This window comes from Dendrobates tinctorius, unplaced genomic scaffold (genome assembly GCF_039654945.1).
Source record: "Dendrobates tinctorius isolate UK_male_01 unplaced genomic scaffold, ASM3965494v1 ptg000006l, whole genome shotgun sequence".
Taxonomy (NCBI): Eukaryota; Metazoa; Chordata; class Amphibia; order Anura; family Dendrobatidae; genus Dendrobates; species Dendrobates tinctorius.
The window spans coordinates 14414901-14432767 of record NW_027361674.1 but is presented as its reverse complement, the minus strand read 5'-3'; the positions used below and the strand labels follow the sequence as shown (position 1 = coordinate 14432767).

Sequence of the window (17867 nt, the reverse complement as noted above, 5' to 3'; positions counted from 1 at the left end):
TGTCTCCCTGGCCGCATGTATGACGGAATGCTTTGTGCGTTCCACTAGGAAAGAGTTCCTTTTAAACCCTGCCACCGAAATCAAGCTGAAGCAGTCAGCAGTCGTCACTGGAACGTGACGTCTTTTCGGGGAAGGAATGTATTTGGAACGCATCCTGTTTTCAACTGCATGTGAAAGCCACTTAACAATCTCAGAAAGTGGCATCCATTAGGAAAGAAGCGCTGAGTTTCTTCTTCATCAGGTACCTATAATGTCATCAGATATTGTCACGGGGATACCACGACAGGGAGTGTCCAGAAGATCATGGAGTCTGGTTTCACAAACTTGTGCACTGGTTACAACTGGCTCACCATATAATTAAACAATGCAGTTTTTTTCATTGCTGGCAGTGCAAGGATTAATCAGGTAAGTTGATCTCCTGGAGCTTTCCTACCTGGATTGTCTCAGCTGCTCAGTGTTAGCCACTCCCCGCTGCTAAATATGCTCACCAGTGGCATTTGAGAATTGCCAGTGTTGGTTCTTCCTGCCTGGTTAGGAGTTGAAGGCAAAGTTCATGTTTGGAGTAGGTTATTGGAGAGTTGTTCAAGAGATAGTTGTGTGGAGTATGTTTTAATCCTCTACTATTTGGTTTCACCTGCCTATACCTCTTCTGTGTCCTACTCTGTTGTTTGGTGAATGCATTTTGTCTGATATGTAGTTTTCATTTATCCCTGTCTATCCTCCCTTGTTTGTCTGGTTAGTGTTATTCTATACACTTCAACCTCCCACCTCCCTGGGAAGGGGAGGGAAGATAATGGTTAGTATAGAATACCAAGGCACGTGACCCCAGTGTCTCCACCTTCAAGAGTAATCCGGGGACAGAGATAGATTAGGGTGCATCTAGATCAGGGGATTGAGTAGACGCCCACAGACCCTATTCACTAAGTGACAGATATGGTGTACATAACAAATCAGAAATATGCTTTTGTATTCCCCATATATACCCAAGTATAGATAAGGAAATAAGAAGGGAATTCACTTGATATTCAAGGTAACCCCAGTAAGGGTTTTTCACATTAAAAAAGCGGAACAAGCACGACTGCACTAAAGATAATAATGACCATAATAGATGAATAAGTGGTTAGTAATGAACTGGAAGTCCAAATAACCACAAGATCCTGACAGTGAAGTATCATGAACGTATCAATGCATGGCCTCGGGAGGCCTATATATCAAAGCAAAGTTCTTTATTCGAGTAAGTGTAAAAGAAACACACATAAATTAAATAAAGCTGGTGAGAAGTTGATCTGTTCATTTAGATCACCAGGGGATGTAGATTGCAACCAGAAGAACCATCTGGTTTCTCTTTGAATAATTTTTTTATCCCAATCCCCAAATAATAGGACCCCCAAACAAGTCTCTTAAATGGAGCACTGTGCAAGGACTGTTAGTAGGAGCAGCTGCTGGGAACTTTTATAGTAGAAGTTGGCAAGTGCAGAATAACTGGTTGAGACAAAGTAAAACATTTCCTGCATATGGTCAGTTGGTCATGGCTCTTTCTTGCATGTGTAAGGGGGTGTAAAAGCGGTACTATTTCCCCCTCAATTGTCCCGATATGTATAATTGTATAAATATTGTGTGTATAATGTCCTTTTATATATGTTAGGGTGTATTTATCGTTTGTTCATGTATAGGTGTATATATTTATCTACGGTGTTGAATAGAGAAAGTGCAGTGCCGTAAACAGCCACTAGATGGGATATGTGACATTTCAGTGTTATAGACGGTGTAAATAGTTAATATAGGAGGGGTTAGCTGGGGAGTAAGGGAGAAACATTTTCTGGTTAGATCCAGAAGGGGTTATGTAGCCCAAAGTGCTCCGGTGGGCCAAAGGCACGAGCTACTCAGCACCCCGTAAAGTTTAGGGAGAAGCCCAGCAATCCAGAATCAGTGGGCCAGTATAGTTACAGTTACAGCCATGGCAGCAGCTACAGGAACTTGGTCTACAGGAGAAGTAACCGGAGCACAACAGGGCAGGTCGCTCACCATGCGGCAGGTCATTGCTTGGACTGATGCCCTCAAATCTGGGGCGAAACAGCTGAGGGAACACCCGTATGCATTGAGGCTGGCCAGGGAGGACCCTCAGGAGCCGTTGGAAATAGTCTGACCCAGGAACTTGCAGAGTAACAAGGAGAGGAGTGCAGGGAAAGTCAAAGTAACATGTAACGTGCAAGCTGTCGATAATGTTGCAACGAATCTGGATGTGCTGCAAAGACATGACAGTAAAGTATTACGTTTTGAGTTGCACCTGGACTGTGTTTCTGTTTATTCAAAGCGACTGGAGGTGACCTTAAAGAACGGAAAAAAGGCCGTGACAGCATAGGGGCCGTAGAGACAAGTAATCTGACAGTGAAACATGATTTATATGTATTGGAAGGCCAGGGCACACCAGGCCCAATAAACTCAGCCACGACTACGGCCCTGGCCGACCTCTACATGTGCATCATAAAAAGCCGTGCAAAGCACCTGTATGGCAATATTATTAGCCCACTATACACCAGTATACAGTGGTCACTATTAGAAAGGAGCTAATAGATTTGCTGGACTCCAATCCAGCATCCAGGTCAGTGGTATCGCAAATCTCTTACCTTACCGCGGCATTTGATTTCTCAGAGCTGGCGTGACATCATCAGTCCATAACATCACACAGATGTCGTCACGCCAGCCCTTACAAATTATGGACTGACTTGGGTTGGAGTAGGGGTATTGCAACCACAAGGGACAGCACTGGCAGGTAGCATAGTCAGGCATAGCCAGAGGTCAGTACATGGGAGCAGCAGTATACAGTGGGGCAAAAAAGTATTTAGTCAGTCAGCAATAGTGCAAGTTCCACCACTTAAAAAGATGAGAGGCGTCTGTAATTTACATCATAGGTAGACCTCAACTATGGGAGACAAACTGAGAAAAAAAAATCCAGAAAATCACATTGTCTGTTTTTTTTTCATTTTATTTGCATATTATGGTGGAAAATAAGTATTTGGTCAGAAACAAGCAAACAAGATTTCTGGCTCTCACAGACCTGTAACTTCTTCTTTAAGAGTCTCCTCTTTCCTCCACTCATTACCTGTAGTAATGGCACCTGTTTAAACTTGTTATCAGTATAAAAAGACACCTGTGCACACCCTCAAACAGTCTGACTCCAAACTCCACTATGGTGAAGACCAAAGAGCTGTCAAAGGACACCAGAAACAAAATTGTAGCCCTGCACCAGGCTGGGAAGACTGAATCTGCAATAGCCAACCAGCTTGGAGTGAAGAAATCAACTGTGGGAGCAATAATTAGAAAATGGAAGACATACCATAAGTAACACACTACGCCACCATGGACTCAGATCCTGCAGTGCCAGACGTGTCCCACTGCTTAAGCCTGTACATGTCCGGGCCCGTCTGAAGTTTGCTAGAGAGCATTTGGATGATCCAGAGGAGTTTTGGGAGAATGTCCTATGGTCTGATGAAACCAAACTGGAACTGTTTGGTAGAAACACAACTTGTCGTGTTTGGAGGAAAAAGAATACTGAGTTGCATCCATCAAACACCATACCTACTGTAAAGCATGGTGGTGGAAACATCATGCTTTGGGGCTGTTTCTCTGCAAAGGGGCCAGGACGACTGATCCGGGTACATGAAAGAATGAATGGGGCCATGTATCGTGAGATTTTGAGTGCAAACCTCCTTCCATCAGCAAGGGCATTGCAGATGAAACGTGGCTGGGTCTTTCAACATGACAATGATCCAAAGCACACCACCAGGGCAACGAAGGAGTGGCTTCGTAAGAAGCATTTCAAGGTCCTGGAGTGGCCTAGCCAGTCTCCAGATCTCAACCCTATAGAAAACCTTTGGAGGGAGTTGAAAGTCCGTGTTGCCAAGCGAAAAGCCAAAAACATCACTGCTCTAGAGGAGATCTGCATGGAGGAATGGGCCAACATACTAACAACAGTGTGTGGCAACCTTGTGAAGACTTACAGAAAACGTTTGACCTCTGTCATTGCCAACAAAGGATATATCACAAAGTATTGAGATGAAATTTTGTTTCTGACCAAATGCTTATTTTCCACCATAATATGCAAATAAAATGAAAAAAAAACAGACAATGTGATTTTCTGGATTTTTTTTTCTCAGTTTGTCTCCCATAGTTGAGGTCTACCTATGATGTAAATTACAGACGCCTCTCATCTTTTTAAGTGGTGGAACTTGCACTATTGCTGACTAAATACTTTTTTTGCCCCACTGTAGTTCAAGGATTAGCAGGTTGAGTAGTCAGAAATAGCCAGGGGTCGTTACACGGTAGTTGCACTATAATCTTGGATGAAGCAGTAGGTGAAAGGAGAGCTTGACTAAAGGCTAGGAGCTCAATAATCTCGCATGGAAAGAAGTGGAGTGCCAGGTTTAATTAGGGTGTTCAATCAGGGTGGAGACAATGAGGAACTCAGGGCGGAGACAATCAAAATCAACACAGGTATTAGTATCTGGATTAGCAATGAACTGTCTAGCGAGCTAAATAGCTCAGAAGGAAGAGCTTCCATCTTGTGCACAAAAGCTGCTGGATTCAAGTCCTCCCATTTAGCTACCAGGTTCCACTGAATTTGTCAATGGATCAGAGTCCCGTGAATCGATCCGCTCATCTCTAGTCACTATATAGAAGTATTGTTTGATTACTTATGGAGGCACTATTTGCTTACTCTATTGGGCCTTTCATGCAAATTATACTAAAATTCGCTGAATCTGCCAATTATTAAAGGTTTCACCTCACAGTCCAATGTGGATCTGTTTCTCCAACAGATGATTGGGGGAGTTAAGGGTCAGGCATGTCCAATTTTGGACAACCAATCCTTTTTCCTGTAAAAATAAGCCATCACCACAGATAGCTGGCAACAGCTTTCTCTCATAGCCGAGCCAGGGTTTCCTATGTATGGGAAAGATGGGCAAGATCACTGCAGACCAAACAATTGGATAAACCATCGTTTGGCCAGCACCTATTTAAAGTGTATGTGGGGGTCATGATTTTATTATGTTAACTACGCACAGGGGTAAAGGGTTGCTTAGACATGACTCTTTAATGCATTATACTAAAGTCATCCTCACGTGCCGATATTGGCAAGATTGGCCAATAGTCCTATGTGCATGAGGGCATTCCAATCTAAGTACTCATGCACATGACCAATTTTCCTGAATACACCATAGAAGTTCAGCTGAGAGGAACATTCGTGTGTATGGGGCTATTGGGTATTGATTGCTGTCGGTCATATGGTTGTCCGGCTGACAGCTATGTCAGGTGTATGGAGGCCTTACATTTGTACCATCACTTTGATACCACACACTTACCTCATCCACATTTTCAAAGGCATTGATGATATCATATGGTAAGCAAGACAACAAGTCAATGACGAACCATGTTTTCAAGTAGTTCATTCTTATAAGTTTTGGATCTGAAATAACTTCTCCTCCAGGTCCAACGAAAGTTGTGTGAAAGTTCAAAACTATATCAACCAGGAAAATAACATCCACCACACTGTCCAGCACCAACCAGGCAATGTTGTACTGTTTCGTCTTGAAGGAGACATTGTAAGGAACCATGATCGCAGTGTAGAAGGTTAATATAAGGATCACCCAATCCCAGGTAGTCTTGAATGCACAATAGTGCAAGATAATATGGGGTGGAGTTTTTGGTGCTTCTTGCTTGTATTGAGGAAGGATGTCTGATCCCAACTGTAGAACCTGAAAAGTGATAAAAAAATTAAAAAACTAGTTATACAAATCTAAGAAGGCATTTATTATACAACAGGAAGACATTATTCACATCTGTGCCTCATCATTGCAATTTTTTAGGGACAGTTATTTCTCAGGTATATATTGACTATTCTAATACAAGGCTGGCACCCGAAAGACAAGTGATCATTTGATGATACCACCATTGGGAAACCCACTGATTCATAGGACAGAGATTATGGGCGGACATACCGCCTGTGCAGCCTGTGCGACTGCACCGGGGCCCAGAGGCTCCAGGGGGCCCCTGCAGGGTGGCTAATAATGAGGGTAATCTGGCCTGTTTCTCTGGGCCCGAGGCTCTGGGGGGCCCCTGGCCAGATTGCCCTCATGTGCAGCGGGCAGGGAGAGATCCCTGCTGCTCTGCTGCCTACAAGAGAAAATAGCAGTGGAGTGGACCTCCAGGGTTCCGTCCTGCTTCCTGCCTGGCGCCCGCACTACCTGTCTCTGACACAGACAGCAGCACCGCTGGATGACGTTGCTGGAAGACATCATCATTCAGTGGCCGGCTGTGCCAGAGAGAGCAAGCAGCAGGAGGTGGTGATGCTGTGGCTGCAGGAGAACGTGCGGACAGGTGAGAGGTGCTGTGTGTGTGTGTTTTTTTGTATGTACGTGTGTGTGTGTGTGTAGAGATGTTAGGTGGTGTGTGTGTGTGCGTGCATGTGTAGCGCTGCGGGGGAATGTGCAGAGAGGTGAATGGTGCTGTGTGTGTCTGTTGTTTGTGCTTTCACACTAATGGTAGCATGAGACAGACTCTACAACCCACACAAGTGACTCAGGTAGTGCAGCTCATCCAGGATGGCACATCAATGCGAGCTGTGGCAAGAAGGTTTGCTGTGTCTGTCAGTATCCAGAGGCTGGAGGTGCTACCAGGAGACAGGCCAGTACACCAGGAGAGGTGGAGGTGGCTGTAGGAGGGCAACAACCCAGCAGCAGGACCGCTACCTCCGCCTTTGAGCAACAAGGAACAGGAGCACTGCCATAGCCCTGCAAAATGACCTCCAGCAGGCCACAAATGTGCATGTTTCTGCACAAACGGTTAGAAACTGACTCCATGAGGATGGTCTGAGGGCCCGCCATTCACAGATGGTGGTTTTGCCCACAGCCCCACACCGTGCAGGATGCTTGGCATTTGCCACAGAACAAATTCGCCACTGGCACCCTGTGCTCTTCACAGATGAAAGCAGGTTTACACTGAGCACATGTGACAGATGTGACAGAGTCTGGAGACACCGTGGAGAGCGATCTGCTGCCTGCAACATCCTTCAGCATGACCGGTTTGGCAGTGGGTCAGTAATGGTGTGGGGTGGCATTTCTTTGGATTGCCGCACAGCCGTCCATGTGCTCGCCAGAGGTAGCCTGACTGCCATTAGGTACCGAAATGAGATCCTCAGACCCCTTGTGAGACCATATGCTGGTGCGGTTGGCTCTGGGTTCCTCCTAATGCAGGACAATGCCAGACCTCATGTGGCTGGAGTGTGTAAGCAGTTCCTGCAAGATGAAGGCATTGAAGCTATGGACTGGCCCGCCCGTTCCCCAGACCTGAATCCGACTGAGCACATCTGGAACATCATGTCCATCCACCAACGTCAAATGCACCACAGACTGTCCAGGAGTTGGCGGATGCTTTAGTCCAGGTCTGGGAGGAGATCCCTCAGGAGACTATCTACCGCCTCATCAGGAGCATGCCCAGGCGTTGTACAGTAGGGAGGTCATACAGGCACATGGAGGCCACACACAATACTGAGCATCTTTTCCTTGTAATGAGGCATTTCCACTGAAGTTGGATCAGCCTGTAATTTGATTTTCCACTTTGATTTTGAGTATAATTCCAAATCCAGATCTCCATGGGATATTCATTTTGATTTACATTGATAATTGTTATGTTTTATTGTTCTGAACACATTCCACTATGCAATGAATAAAAATTTGCAACTGGAATATTTCATTCAGAGATATCTAGGATGTGGTATTTTAGTGTTCCCTTTATTTTTTTGAGCAGTGTATATCTAACAAGACAGAACGGTATGTAATAAAAACAGGGCTCTGTATAATCCAATATGTAAGGGACGGTACTGTACATAACAAGAGAGGGCACTTTATAAGGGACAGCAATATACATAATAATGGAGACTATGTAATATATATATACGTGTATGTGTGTGTGGCTATATATATATATATATATATATATATATATATATATATACACTCACTGGCCACTTTATTAGGTACACCTGTCCAACTGTGTGTTAAGACTTAATTTCTAATCAGCCAATCACATGGCGGCAACTCAGTGCATTTAGGCATGTAGACATGGTCAAGACAATCTCCTGCAGTTCAAACCGAGCATCAGTATGGGGAAGAAAGGTGATTTGAGTGCCTTTGAACGTGGCATGATTGTTGGTGCCAGAAGGGCTGGTCTGAGTATTTCAGAAACTGCTGATCTACTGGGATTTTCACGCACAACCATCTCTAGGGTTTACAGAGAATGGTCCGAAAAAGAAAAAAAATCCAGTGAGCGGCAGTTCTGTGGCCGGAAATGCCATGTTGATGCCAGAGGTCAGAGGAGAATGGGCAGACTGGTTCGAGCTGATAGAAAGGCAACAGTGACTCAAATTGCCACCCGTTACAACCAAGGTAGGCAGAAGAGCATCTCTGAACGCACAGTGCGTCGAACTTTGAGGCAGATGGGCTACAGCAGCAGAAGACCACACTGGGTACCACTCCTCTCAGCTAAGAACAGGAAACTGAGGCTACAATTTGCACAAGCTCATCGAAATTGGACAGTAGAAGATTGGAAAAACGTTGCCTGGTCTGATGAGTCTCGATTTCTGCTGCGACATTCGGATGGTAGGGTCAGAATTTGGCGTAAACAACATGAAAGCATGGATCCATCCTGCCTTGTATCAACGGTTCAGGCTGGTGGTGGTGGTGTCATGGTGTGGGGAATTTTTTCTTGGCACTCTTTGGGCCCCTTGGTACCAATTGAGCATCGTTGCAACGCCACAGCCTACCTGAGTATTGTTGCTGACCATGTCCATCCCTTTATGACCACAATGTACCCAACATCTGATGGCTACTTTCAGCAGGATAATGCGCCATGTCATAAAGCTCGAATCATCTCAGATTGGTTTCTTGAACATGACAATGAGTTCACTGTACTCAAATGGCCTCCTCAGTCACCAGATCTCAATCCAATAGAGCATCTTTGGGATGTGGTGGAACGGGAGATTCGCATCGGGGATGTGCAGCCGACAAATCTGCGCCAACTGTGTGATGCCATCATGTCAATATGGTCCAAAATCTCTGAGGAATGCTTCCAGCACCTTGTTGAATCTCTGCCACGAAGAATTGAGGCAGTTCTGAAGGCAAAAGGGGGTCCAACCCCTTACTAGCATGGTGTACCTAATAAAGTGGCCAGTGAGTGTATATATATATATATATGTAGCTTTGTCACCATAAAAGGAAGGGGGCCCAGACACATTTCTTGCACAGGGGCCCCAAGCTGTCAGTGTCCTCCCCTGACAGAGCTCTTGGGTGTACCATTTAAGTAGATGTTTGCCACTGCTACATTAATTGCGTCTTGGACAGACGGCGCTAGCAGAGCATTGTACTCATTGATTTTCAGCAGTCCTATAGACAATGAATATCACAAACTTCGAAAAAGTCCAGTAATGCAGAGATAATCCCATAAGACCTAAAATGTAATTGTTGTTAACTTTTTTCCCCATAAATCAATAGAAATGTTTTAATATATCTTATCCGATAAATCTACCTCTTTCTCCTTCAAGACTGATCATTTTTTTGCAAAATTTCTCAATTCATGGGTAAAATCTGTCTTCAATGGAAACAGATTTTTCCATTATTGAGAGGAGATGACAGTTGGTGATCATGAAGTTCTATGGGGAAATGTAGCTCCTCCCTCCTCCATAGAGTCTTATAAACACCAACTGTCATCTTCTATCTCAGAAGTGGAAAAATCATTCTTCACTCTAAACAGATTTACTCATTAAGGGCCCCGTCACACATAGCGACTCACCAGCGATCCCGACAACAATATCAACGTGTCAGGATCGCTGGTGAGTCCCTACATGATCGCTGGTGAGCTGTCAAACAGGCAGCTTCACCAGCGATCAGCACCAGTGACGCCGAGTGTGCGGCATCGCTGTGTACTTTAGTTACCAGCATGCTGATGCAGGGAGCTGGTAACTAAGGTACACATCGGGTTTCTATGGGGCGTGCGTCACTTAGAAACCCGATGTGTACGTTGGTTACCAGCTCCCTGCATCAGTGCGCTGGTAACTAAGGTACACAGAGGATTTCTAAGCGCTGTGCGCCCCTTAGAAACCCTGCGTTTACCTTAGTTACCAGCTCCTGCTCTCTGGTCGCTGGTCTCCCGCCTGTCACACGCAGCAATGCATCCTGGCCAGCGGGAGACCAGCGACCCTAAAAATGTCCAGAGGTTTCCACAGTGATCAGCGATACCCGGCAGGGGGGCCGGTCGCTGATAGCTGTCACACACAGTGATCTCGCTGGTGAGATCGCTGTTGCGTCACAAAACTTGTGACTCAGCAGCGATCTTGCTAGCGAGATCGCTATGTGTGACGGGGGCTTTACTGAGAAAGAATAATCAATCCAGGAGAAGAAAGAAGCAGATCTCCCTGATAAGATATATTACATAGTTGCTTATTTTCATGTGTACTATTGATTTATGAATTGAACAAAACCAAAGCCCATGAACTGGCCGACGTGTTTCGGCAGGTTATGCCTTATTCATGGCCCATAGTCATAGACCATGAGTGGAGCAGTGGTGTGCATGCATGCACATTACTCCAATCGATGGGGCACTGAAGAACCTCATTCTCAGGGTCAAGACTGTCCCTGTGATGAGACCCCCAGCAATCATCACCTGTCATGTGCATTTGTTGTTCAACACCCTTTAAAGGAATGATAATCCTAGAAAACATGAGAGGTCAACTCTCAAAATATTTGAGAATGAGAACAACTTACTGCAAACCATGGATACAGATGGTCTTCCTACAATTTGACAGAGGACATGGGTCAAACCATTAAACCATTCTTGCCTAAATAGATTGAGACTCATCTCTGTCCCTTCAAGGTTTTGTAAAATTAGTGGTATTTGCTTTTATATTTATTTTTGTTGGCCAGCATTCTTCTTGCCATCAAACCCTGATGGAAAATCCATCTATTCAACAATGGATCCATCATAGTTGTCATAGCTCCGATATGTTCCTTGGAAAGGTTCTTACAAGCTCCAGCAATGGAGGAGATGGAAGGATATGAATGAGGACATCAAGACAGGTGTCATTATCGAGAAATATTCAAGAGGGATGAAAGCTGATCATTAGTGTTGAGCATTCCGATACCGCAAGTATCGGGTATTGGCCGATATTAGCGGTATCGGAATTCCGATACTTAATTCCGATACTTTTTTCATATCGGATTCCGGGATCGGAATCGGAATAGGAAGTTCCCATCATGCTATGAGCCTGCTTGCTTTGATTAAGCCAATGGGAATCCTCCGAAGTGTGGGCACATCCTGTTAGGCATGTAGGCATGTTAACTATTGGCATGGCTGTGATTGGCTGCCGAAATGATGTCATGATGCACTATAAAAGCCACCGCAGCCGCCATTTCTGGTCACTCTGCTGTGAATTCAGTTAGGGACAGGCTGCTGTAGAAGACTGTGAGGGACAGTTAGAAATAGCGATTCCACCAAACATCTAGTGCTTTACCCAGGCTACATAAACCACCACTGTAGCCTTCTTTGCCCTAGCAGCAGTGTTCACAGCTGTCTGCAAGGGCTGTGTGAGTGCAGCTCACGCTGTGGAGTGGGTCCTGCAGCCACGTCAGGCTGTAGGCCACCCAGTGTGATCACTGCTGCCTCATACATCTTTTATTTTTTGAGCTGCATTTTTTAAATAATTTCAATCTAGTGTGCTTCCATCCGTATCCATATACGTTGGTTGCAAACACTAGTAGTAGACAGCGGAGCCTTTCTGCAGCCTTTCAGTGCTAGTGTCCACTTTGCTGCACTGTTCACGGCTGTCTGAGAGGTCTCTGACTGTGTGTGAGTGCAGCTCACGCTGAGTAGTGTGTCCTGCAGCTACGTCTGGCTGTAGGACGCTCAGCGTGCGTCACTGCCTCACACATATTTTTATTTGAGTGCAGCTCATTTTTTCTTCTATTAGTGTGCATCCATCCGTCTCCATCTACGGTGGTTGCAAACACTATATAGGAGTACACAGCGGAGCCTTTCTGCAGCCTGTCAGTGCCAGTGCCCACTTAGCTGCACTGTTGACGGCTGTCTGAGAGGTCTCTGACTGTGTGTGAGTGCAGCTCACGCTGAGTAGAGTGTCCTGCAGCTACGTCTGGTTGTAGGACGCTCAACGTGCGTCACTGCCTCACACATATTTGTCTCTGAGTGCAGCTCATTTTTTCTTCTCCTATTAGTGTGCATCCATCCGTATCCATCAACATTGGTTGGTTGCAAACACTATATAGGAGTAGATAGAGGAGCCTTTTTTTCTGGCTTGTGCCCTGCCGGCGCAGCCAGATTAGTATTACCCAATTTTTTTGGAGCCTCATCTTTTGCATTGTAGGTTACCTGCCTGCATTGTAATAGCTCCAAAAAGTTGGTGATACTATCAGTTTCAATTCTTTGTTCTCATACTTTGAGTTTGTTTCAAACAAAGAAACCACATAAAAAGTTCACCAAACACTACATTTTGAACTTGTGTAGGCCACATCAGCTCCTATTAAAGTCTAGTCCACACACACACACTTCATAAAATTAGTGTTTCTTGTACCTGTAACCAGCTGTTCAGGAATAAGCACACTAAGGCCCCCCTTTGTACTTTTTTGCCTATCTTAAGCAGTCTTGCAAGATGAAGAAGGCAGGGAGTAAGGCGCGGGGGCGTGGGCGTGGGCGTGGAGTTTCAGCAGGGAGAGGACGTGGGGATTCTGCAGGGAGAGGACGTGGGGATTCTACAGGTAGAGGACGTGGGGATTCTGGGCCTGCTGCGGGCACCAGTGGATCAGCATCCCCCAGTTTTAGCAGGCAACAGTCCTTTATGCGCAGCTTTGTAGGACCTCAACGTACCCCACTGCTGCGGGAGGAACAAATTGAAGCCGTTGTCGGATGGATGGCAGCTAACGCATCGACTTCAATTACTTCCGCATCCTCTCAGGGTCAGAGCACCGAAGAGCAACCATCTGTCTCTTCACCACCTGCCAAAGTGCCCAGGCAGTCAGAGAGACATGGACAGGAGCCATCACAGTCTCTACTTCTGTTCTCGGAATCTGTTGGCTTGGAAAGAGGGGGCCAGCCAAGCAGCATTCCTGAATGTGAAGAAGAGGGAGTATGCAGTGATGCGCAACTTCTTTGTCCCTCTGAATCTGAAGAGGCGAGTGGGCCAGTGCCTATGGTCAGCACACCTCAGTACGCATCAGATGATGACGAGACTCAGTTGCCACTTTCTGGTGCGTACGGTGCTGGCGAGACAACCCCGGAGAAGCAGCTGTTTGAAGAGGGGAGGGAAGATGATGAGGTCCTTGACCCATCATGGCGTGAGCAACAGGAAGGTGGTGGGAGCAGCTCGGAGGAAGAGATTCCCCTACCGGCCAAAACAGGAGGCAGAGGGAGGGGGAAGACTTGGTTGCCTGTACCCTCCACTTCGGCACCCGTTAGGAGCATTCCTCCTTCCAAAGGCAAACCGGGCGCTCACAAGAGTTGCAGTGCGTGGTCCTTTTTTGACACAGTTGCAGATGACATTTGCTTTGTCAAATGCAAGCTGTGTCATCAGAGAGTCAAAAGAGGGAGAAATGTCAGCAACCTCAATACCACAAATATGTGGAAACATGTGCGCACCAAGCACGAGTTGGAGTTGCAGAGACACCCTGAAGACGTAGGCCAATGTACAGCACCACCTACCACCTCTTCAGTTCGTGTTGGGCCCTCTTCCTCCAGCTCACACACTGCTGGTTCGGCTTCCTCACAGGATCGCCAAGGAAGAACCTCTGCCACTGTTGTCCGGAGACCCTGTCAGATTCCACCCATAACAGCACGTTCCCATCCATCACAGCCATCGGTAGCACAGGCATGGGATAAAAGGCGCCCTTACTCGGCAAACCATCCCCGAGCACAGTCTCTGAATGCTGGCATTGCCAAACTTCTGGCAGTTGAAATGCTGTCATTCAGGCTGGTGGACACTGACACCTTCCGGGACTTAATGGCATTGGCAGTCCCCCAATACAACGTGCCCAGCCGCTTTTATTTCAGCAGGCGAGCCGTCCCTGCCCTGCAGAAACATGTTGAGGGCAAAATAAAACATGCGCTACTAAACGCCGTTAGTAGCAAGGTCCACCTGACCACCGATGCGTGGACCAGTAACCATGGACAGGGACGATACCTTTCCCTCACTGCCCACTGGGTCAATGTTGTGGAGCCGGGTACGGATCTGGAGAGTGGCGCTGTACGTGTTCTTCCAACGCCACGGATTGCAGGACTCCAGTCTGTACACATAGACTCCTCCTCCTACTCAAGTTCCTCAGAAACAGCAGAGCAGGAGCCTGTTACGACCGATATGAGCACAGCCGTGGCCAAACGTCAACAGGCTGTACTCAAATTAATTTCTTTGGGGAATCGAAGCCACACAGCGCAGGAGCTCTGGAATGCTATCAAGCTGGAGAGCGATGTGTGGTTTGGGCCAGCGAATCTCCAGCCGGGCTTGGTAGTGTGTGACAATGGCCGAAATCTGGTGGCAGCTCTTGGCCTAGGCAACCTCACACACATCCCATGTCTGGCACATGTTCTTAACTTGGTCGTGCAGAGCTTTCTGAGGGACTATCCGGATCTTGCTGCACTGTTGCACAAGGTCCGCATAGAGTGCGCTCACTTGCGACGTTCCAGCACGGCAAGATCGCGCCTCGCTGCTCTGCAGCGACGATTTGGCCTTCCGGAACATCGCATCATATGTGACCTACCCACCCGGTGGAATTCAACGTTACATATGTTGGAGCGGTTGTGTGAGCAGCAGGCAGCAGTCATGGAGTACCAGCTGCATCAGGCGCAAACAAGTCGCACTGTGCGCCGTTCACACTTCAGCACCATTGAGTGGGCCTCTATGAACGACATCTGCCTCGTTTTGCGTGCCTTCGATGAATCCACGCGGATGGCGAGTGCAGACGATGCACTAGTCAGCATGACTGTCCCCCTTATCTGCCTGCTTCAACAAACACTGCAAGCACTAAGGGATGAGGTTTCAGAAGAGGTGGAGGATGAGGAGTCCCAAATGCCATCTGCTTCTGGACAGTCTGCGCTACGTGTTTCCTCACAAAGGCCTAGGCAGGGGACACTTTGTGAGGAGGATGAGGAGGAGTCGATGGAGGAGGAAGACATCTCTCCAGAGGAGGGAGGTACACAAACCTCTACTCAGTATGTACAGCGAGGGTGGGGTGATGCAGAGCAGGTCGAGGTCACGCCTCAAACAGGGGACAGCGGTTCTTTGGCAGTTGGGAGTCTGCAGCACATGGTTGATTTCATGCTGCAGTGCCTGAGAAACGACCGCCGCATCGCCCACATTCTCGTCTCGGCTGATTATTGGGTGTACACCCTCCTAGATCCTCGCTACCGGGACAGCGTACAAAGGCTCATACCAACGTTGAACCGGGAGCGTAAAATGCGGGAGTACGAAGAGTCACTGGTGCAGTCCATAATGTTTTCCATTCCACCCGACAGCATTGTTGCTAGTGCTTTACAAAGCAGCTCTGTGCGTTGAGGCAGTGGAGGAAACTCTGCACAAAGAGGGAGCAGAGGCAGTGCCGCAGCACAAGGCAAGACCACTATGGCCCAAATGTGGCAAAGTTTTGTGTGTCCACCACAATTGTCTACACCATCAGCGACGCCTCGAGTCAGCAGGAGGCAACGCTTCCGTCAGATGGTGTCAGACTACATGTCTTGCCCTGTCGCTGTACTCCCAGATGGCTCTTCCCCCTTCAAGTTTTGGGTCTCTAAGCTGGATACATGGCCAGAGCTTAGCCAGTATGCATTGGAGGTGCTGGCTTGCCCTGCTGCCAGTGTATTATCGGAACGTGTCTTTAGTGCCGCAGGTGGTGTACTAACAGACCGTCGCACGCGACTATCTTCCGATAATGTTGACCGGCTGACTTTTCTGAAAATGAACAAGGCCTGGATCTCCAAAGACTTTGCCATTCCTCTTACAGACTAAATTAGTGGTTGGCAACTGTATCCAGGTCTGCTGGTGTGTTCATTTTTCTACCACCTGAACTATAATCCCTGTGCTTCAACACAGCCAGTTGTCGCTCAGATGTGTCGTCTGCACAGAGAAACACACTAGCTCCTGTGTTACTGGGGTTCAGTAATGCCAGCTGATCCCCTGCTGTGTGGACGGCAGAGTCACCAGCTCCATCAACATTCAAACCACTACTGATTTTTAACCGTGCCCAACTTAGGTCTCTGGCTCCACTGTCTCTACTATTTCCCCTGACCTCCAACCCCGCCATCTACATCTCTGAAGTGGCGTCAGCACAATCTACACTTGTTCCTGTGTTCCTGTGGCTCAGTCCCATCAGTTTATCCCCTGATGTGTGTCCGGCAAGGTCTCCTGCTCTGTCCACATTCCCATAACCAGTAGTGGGAATGAGGACAGAGCTGGCGAACTTGCCGGACAAACATCAGGGGATCAACTGATGGGACTGAGCACCAGTAACACAGGAACAAGTGTAGATTGTGCTGACGCCACTTCAGAGATGTAGCTGGCGGGGTTGGAGGCCAGGGTAAATAGTAGAGACAGTGGAGCCAGAGACCTAAGTGGAGCATGGTTAGAATCAGTAGTAGTCCACAACCTCCATAAAAACCGATGCCCATTGGCCTCTGCATGCGGCATGCGTAATCCTGGGCTCCAACAGCGTCAGTTGGTGTTCAGAAGTGTCGTCTCCACAGAGCCAAACACATTCGTTCAAGTGTTAGTGGGGTTCAGCACTGCCAGCTGTTCCCCTGCTGTGGAGATGGCAAGTCTCCTGCTGCATTCACCTGCCAAAATCCAGTAGGCCCCAGCCTGCTCCTCGCCTAATCCTGGGCTCCAACAGCATCAGTTGGTGTTCAGAAGTGTCGTCTCCACAGAGCCAAACACATTCGTTCAAGTGTTAGTGGGGTTCAGCACTGCCAGCTGTTCCCCTGCTGTGGAGATGGCAAGTCTCCTGCTGCATTCACCTGCCAAAATCCAGTAGGCCCCAGCCTGCTCCTCGCCTAATCCTGGGCTCCAACAGCGTCAGTTGGTGTTCAGAAGTGTCGTCTCCACAGAGCCAAACACATTCGTTCAAGTGTTAGTGGGGTTCAGCACTGCCAGCTGTTCCCCTGCTGTGGAGATGGCAAGTCTCCTGCTGCATTCACCTGCCAAAATCCAGTAGGCCCCAGCCTGCTCCTCGCCTAATCCTGGGCTCCAACAACGTCAGTTGGTGTTCAGAAGTGTCGTCTCCACAGAGCCAAACACATTCGTTCAAGTGTTAGTGGGGTTCAGCACTGCCAGCTGTTCCCCTGCTGTGGAGATGGCAAGTCTCCTGCTGCATTCACCTGCCAAAATCCAGTAGGCCCCAGCCTGCTCCTCGCCTAATCCTGGGCTCCAACAACGTCAGTTGGTGTTCAGAAGTGTCGTCTCCACAGAGCCAAACACATTCGTTCAAGTGTTAGTGGGGTTCAGCACTGCCAGCTGTTCCCCTGCTGTGGAGATGGCAAGTCTCCTGCTGCATTCACCTGCCAAAATCCAGTAGGCCCCAGCCTGCTCCTCGCCTAATCCTGGGCTCCAACAACGTCAGTTGGTGTTCAGAAGTGTCGTCTCCACAGAGCCAAACACATTCGTTCAAGTGTTAGTGGGGTTCAGCACTGCCAGCTGTTCCCCTGCTGTGGCGATGGCAAGTCTCCTGCTGCATTCACCTGCCAAAATCCAGTAGGCCCCAGCCTGCTCCTCGCCTAATCCTGGGCTCCAACAACGTCAGTTGGTGTTCAGAAGTGTCGTCTCCACA

General features: G+C 47.7%; 1 protein-coding gene across 1 annotated transcript in view; it reads right to left on the bottom strand.

Moving 5' to 3' along the window:
- KCNH5 (potassium voltage-gated channel subfamily H member 5) overlaps positions 1-17867 on the bottom strand; it is a 554666-nt gene that overhangs the window by 355080 nt on the left and 181719 nt on the right. Inside the window, exon 7 of the mRNA XM_073570956.1 lies at positions 5361-5753. Within this exon, the coding sequence (XP_073427057.1) occupies positions 5361-5753 (393 nt within the window). The remainder of the gene's footprint in view (positions 1-5360; positions 5754-17867) is intronic.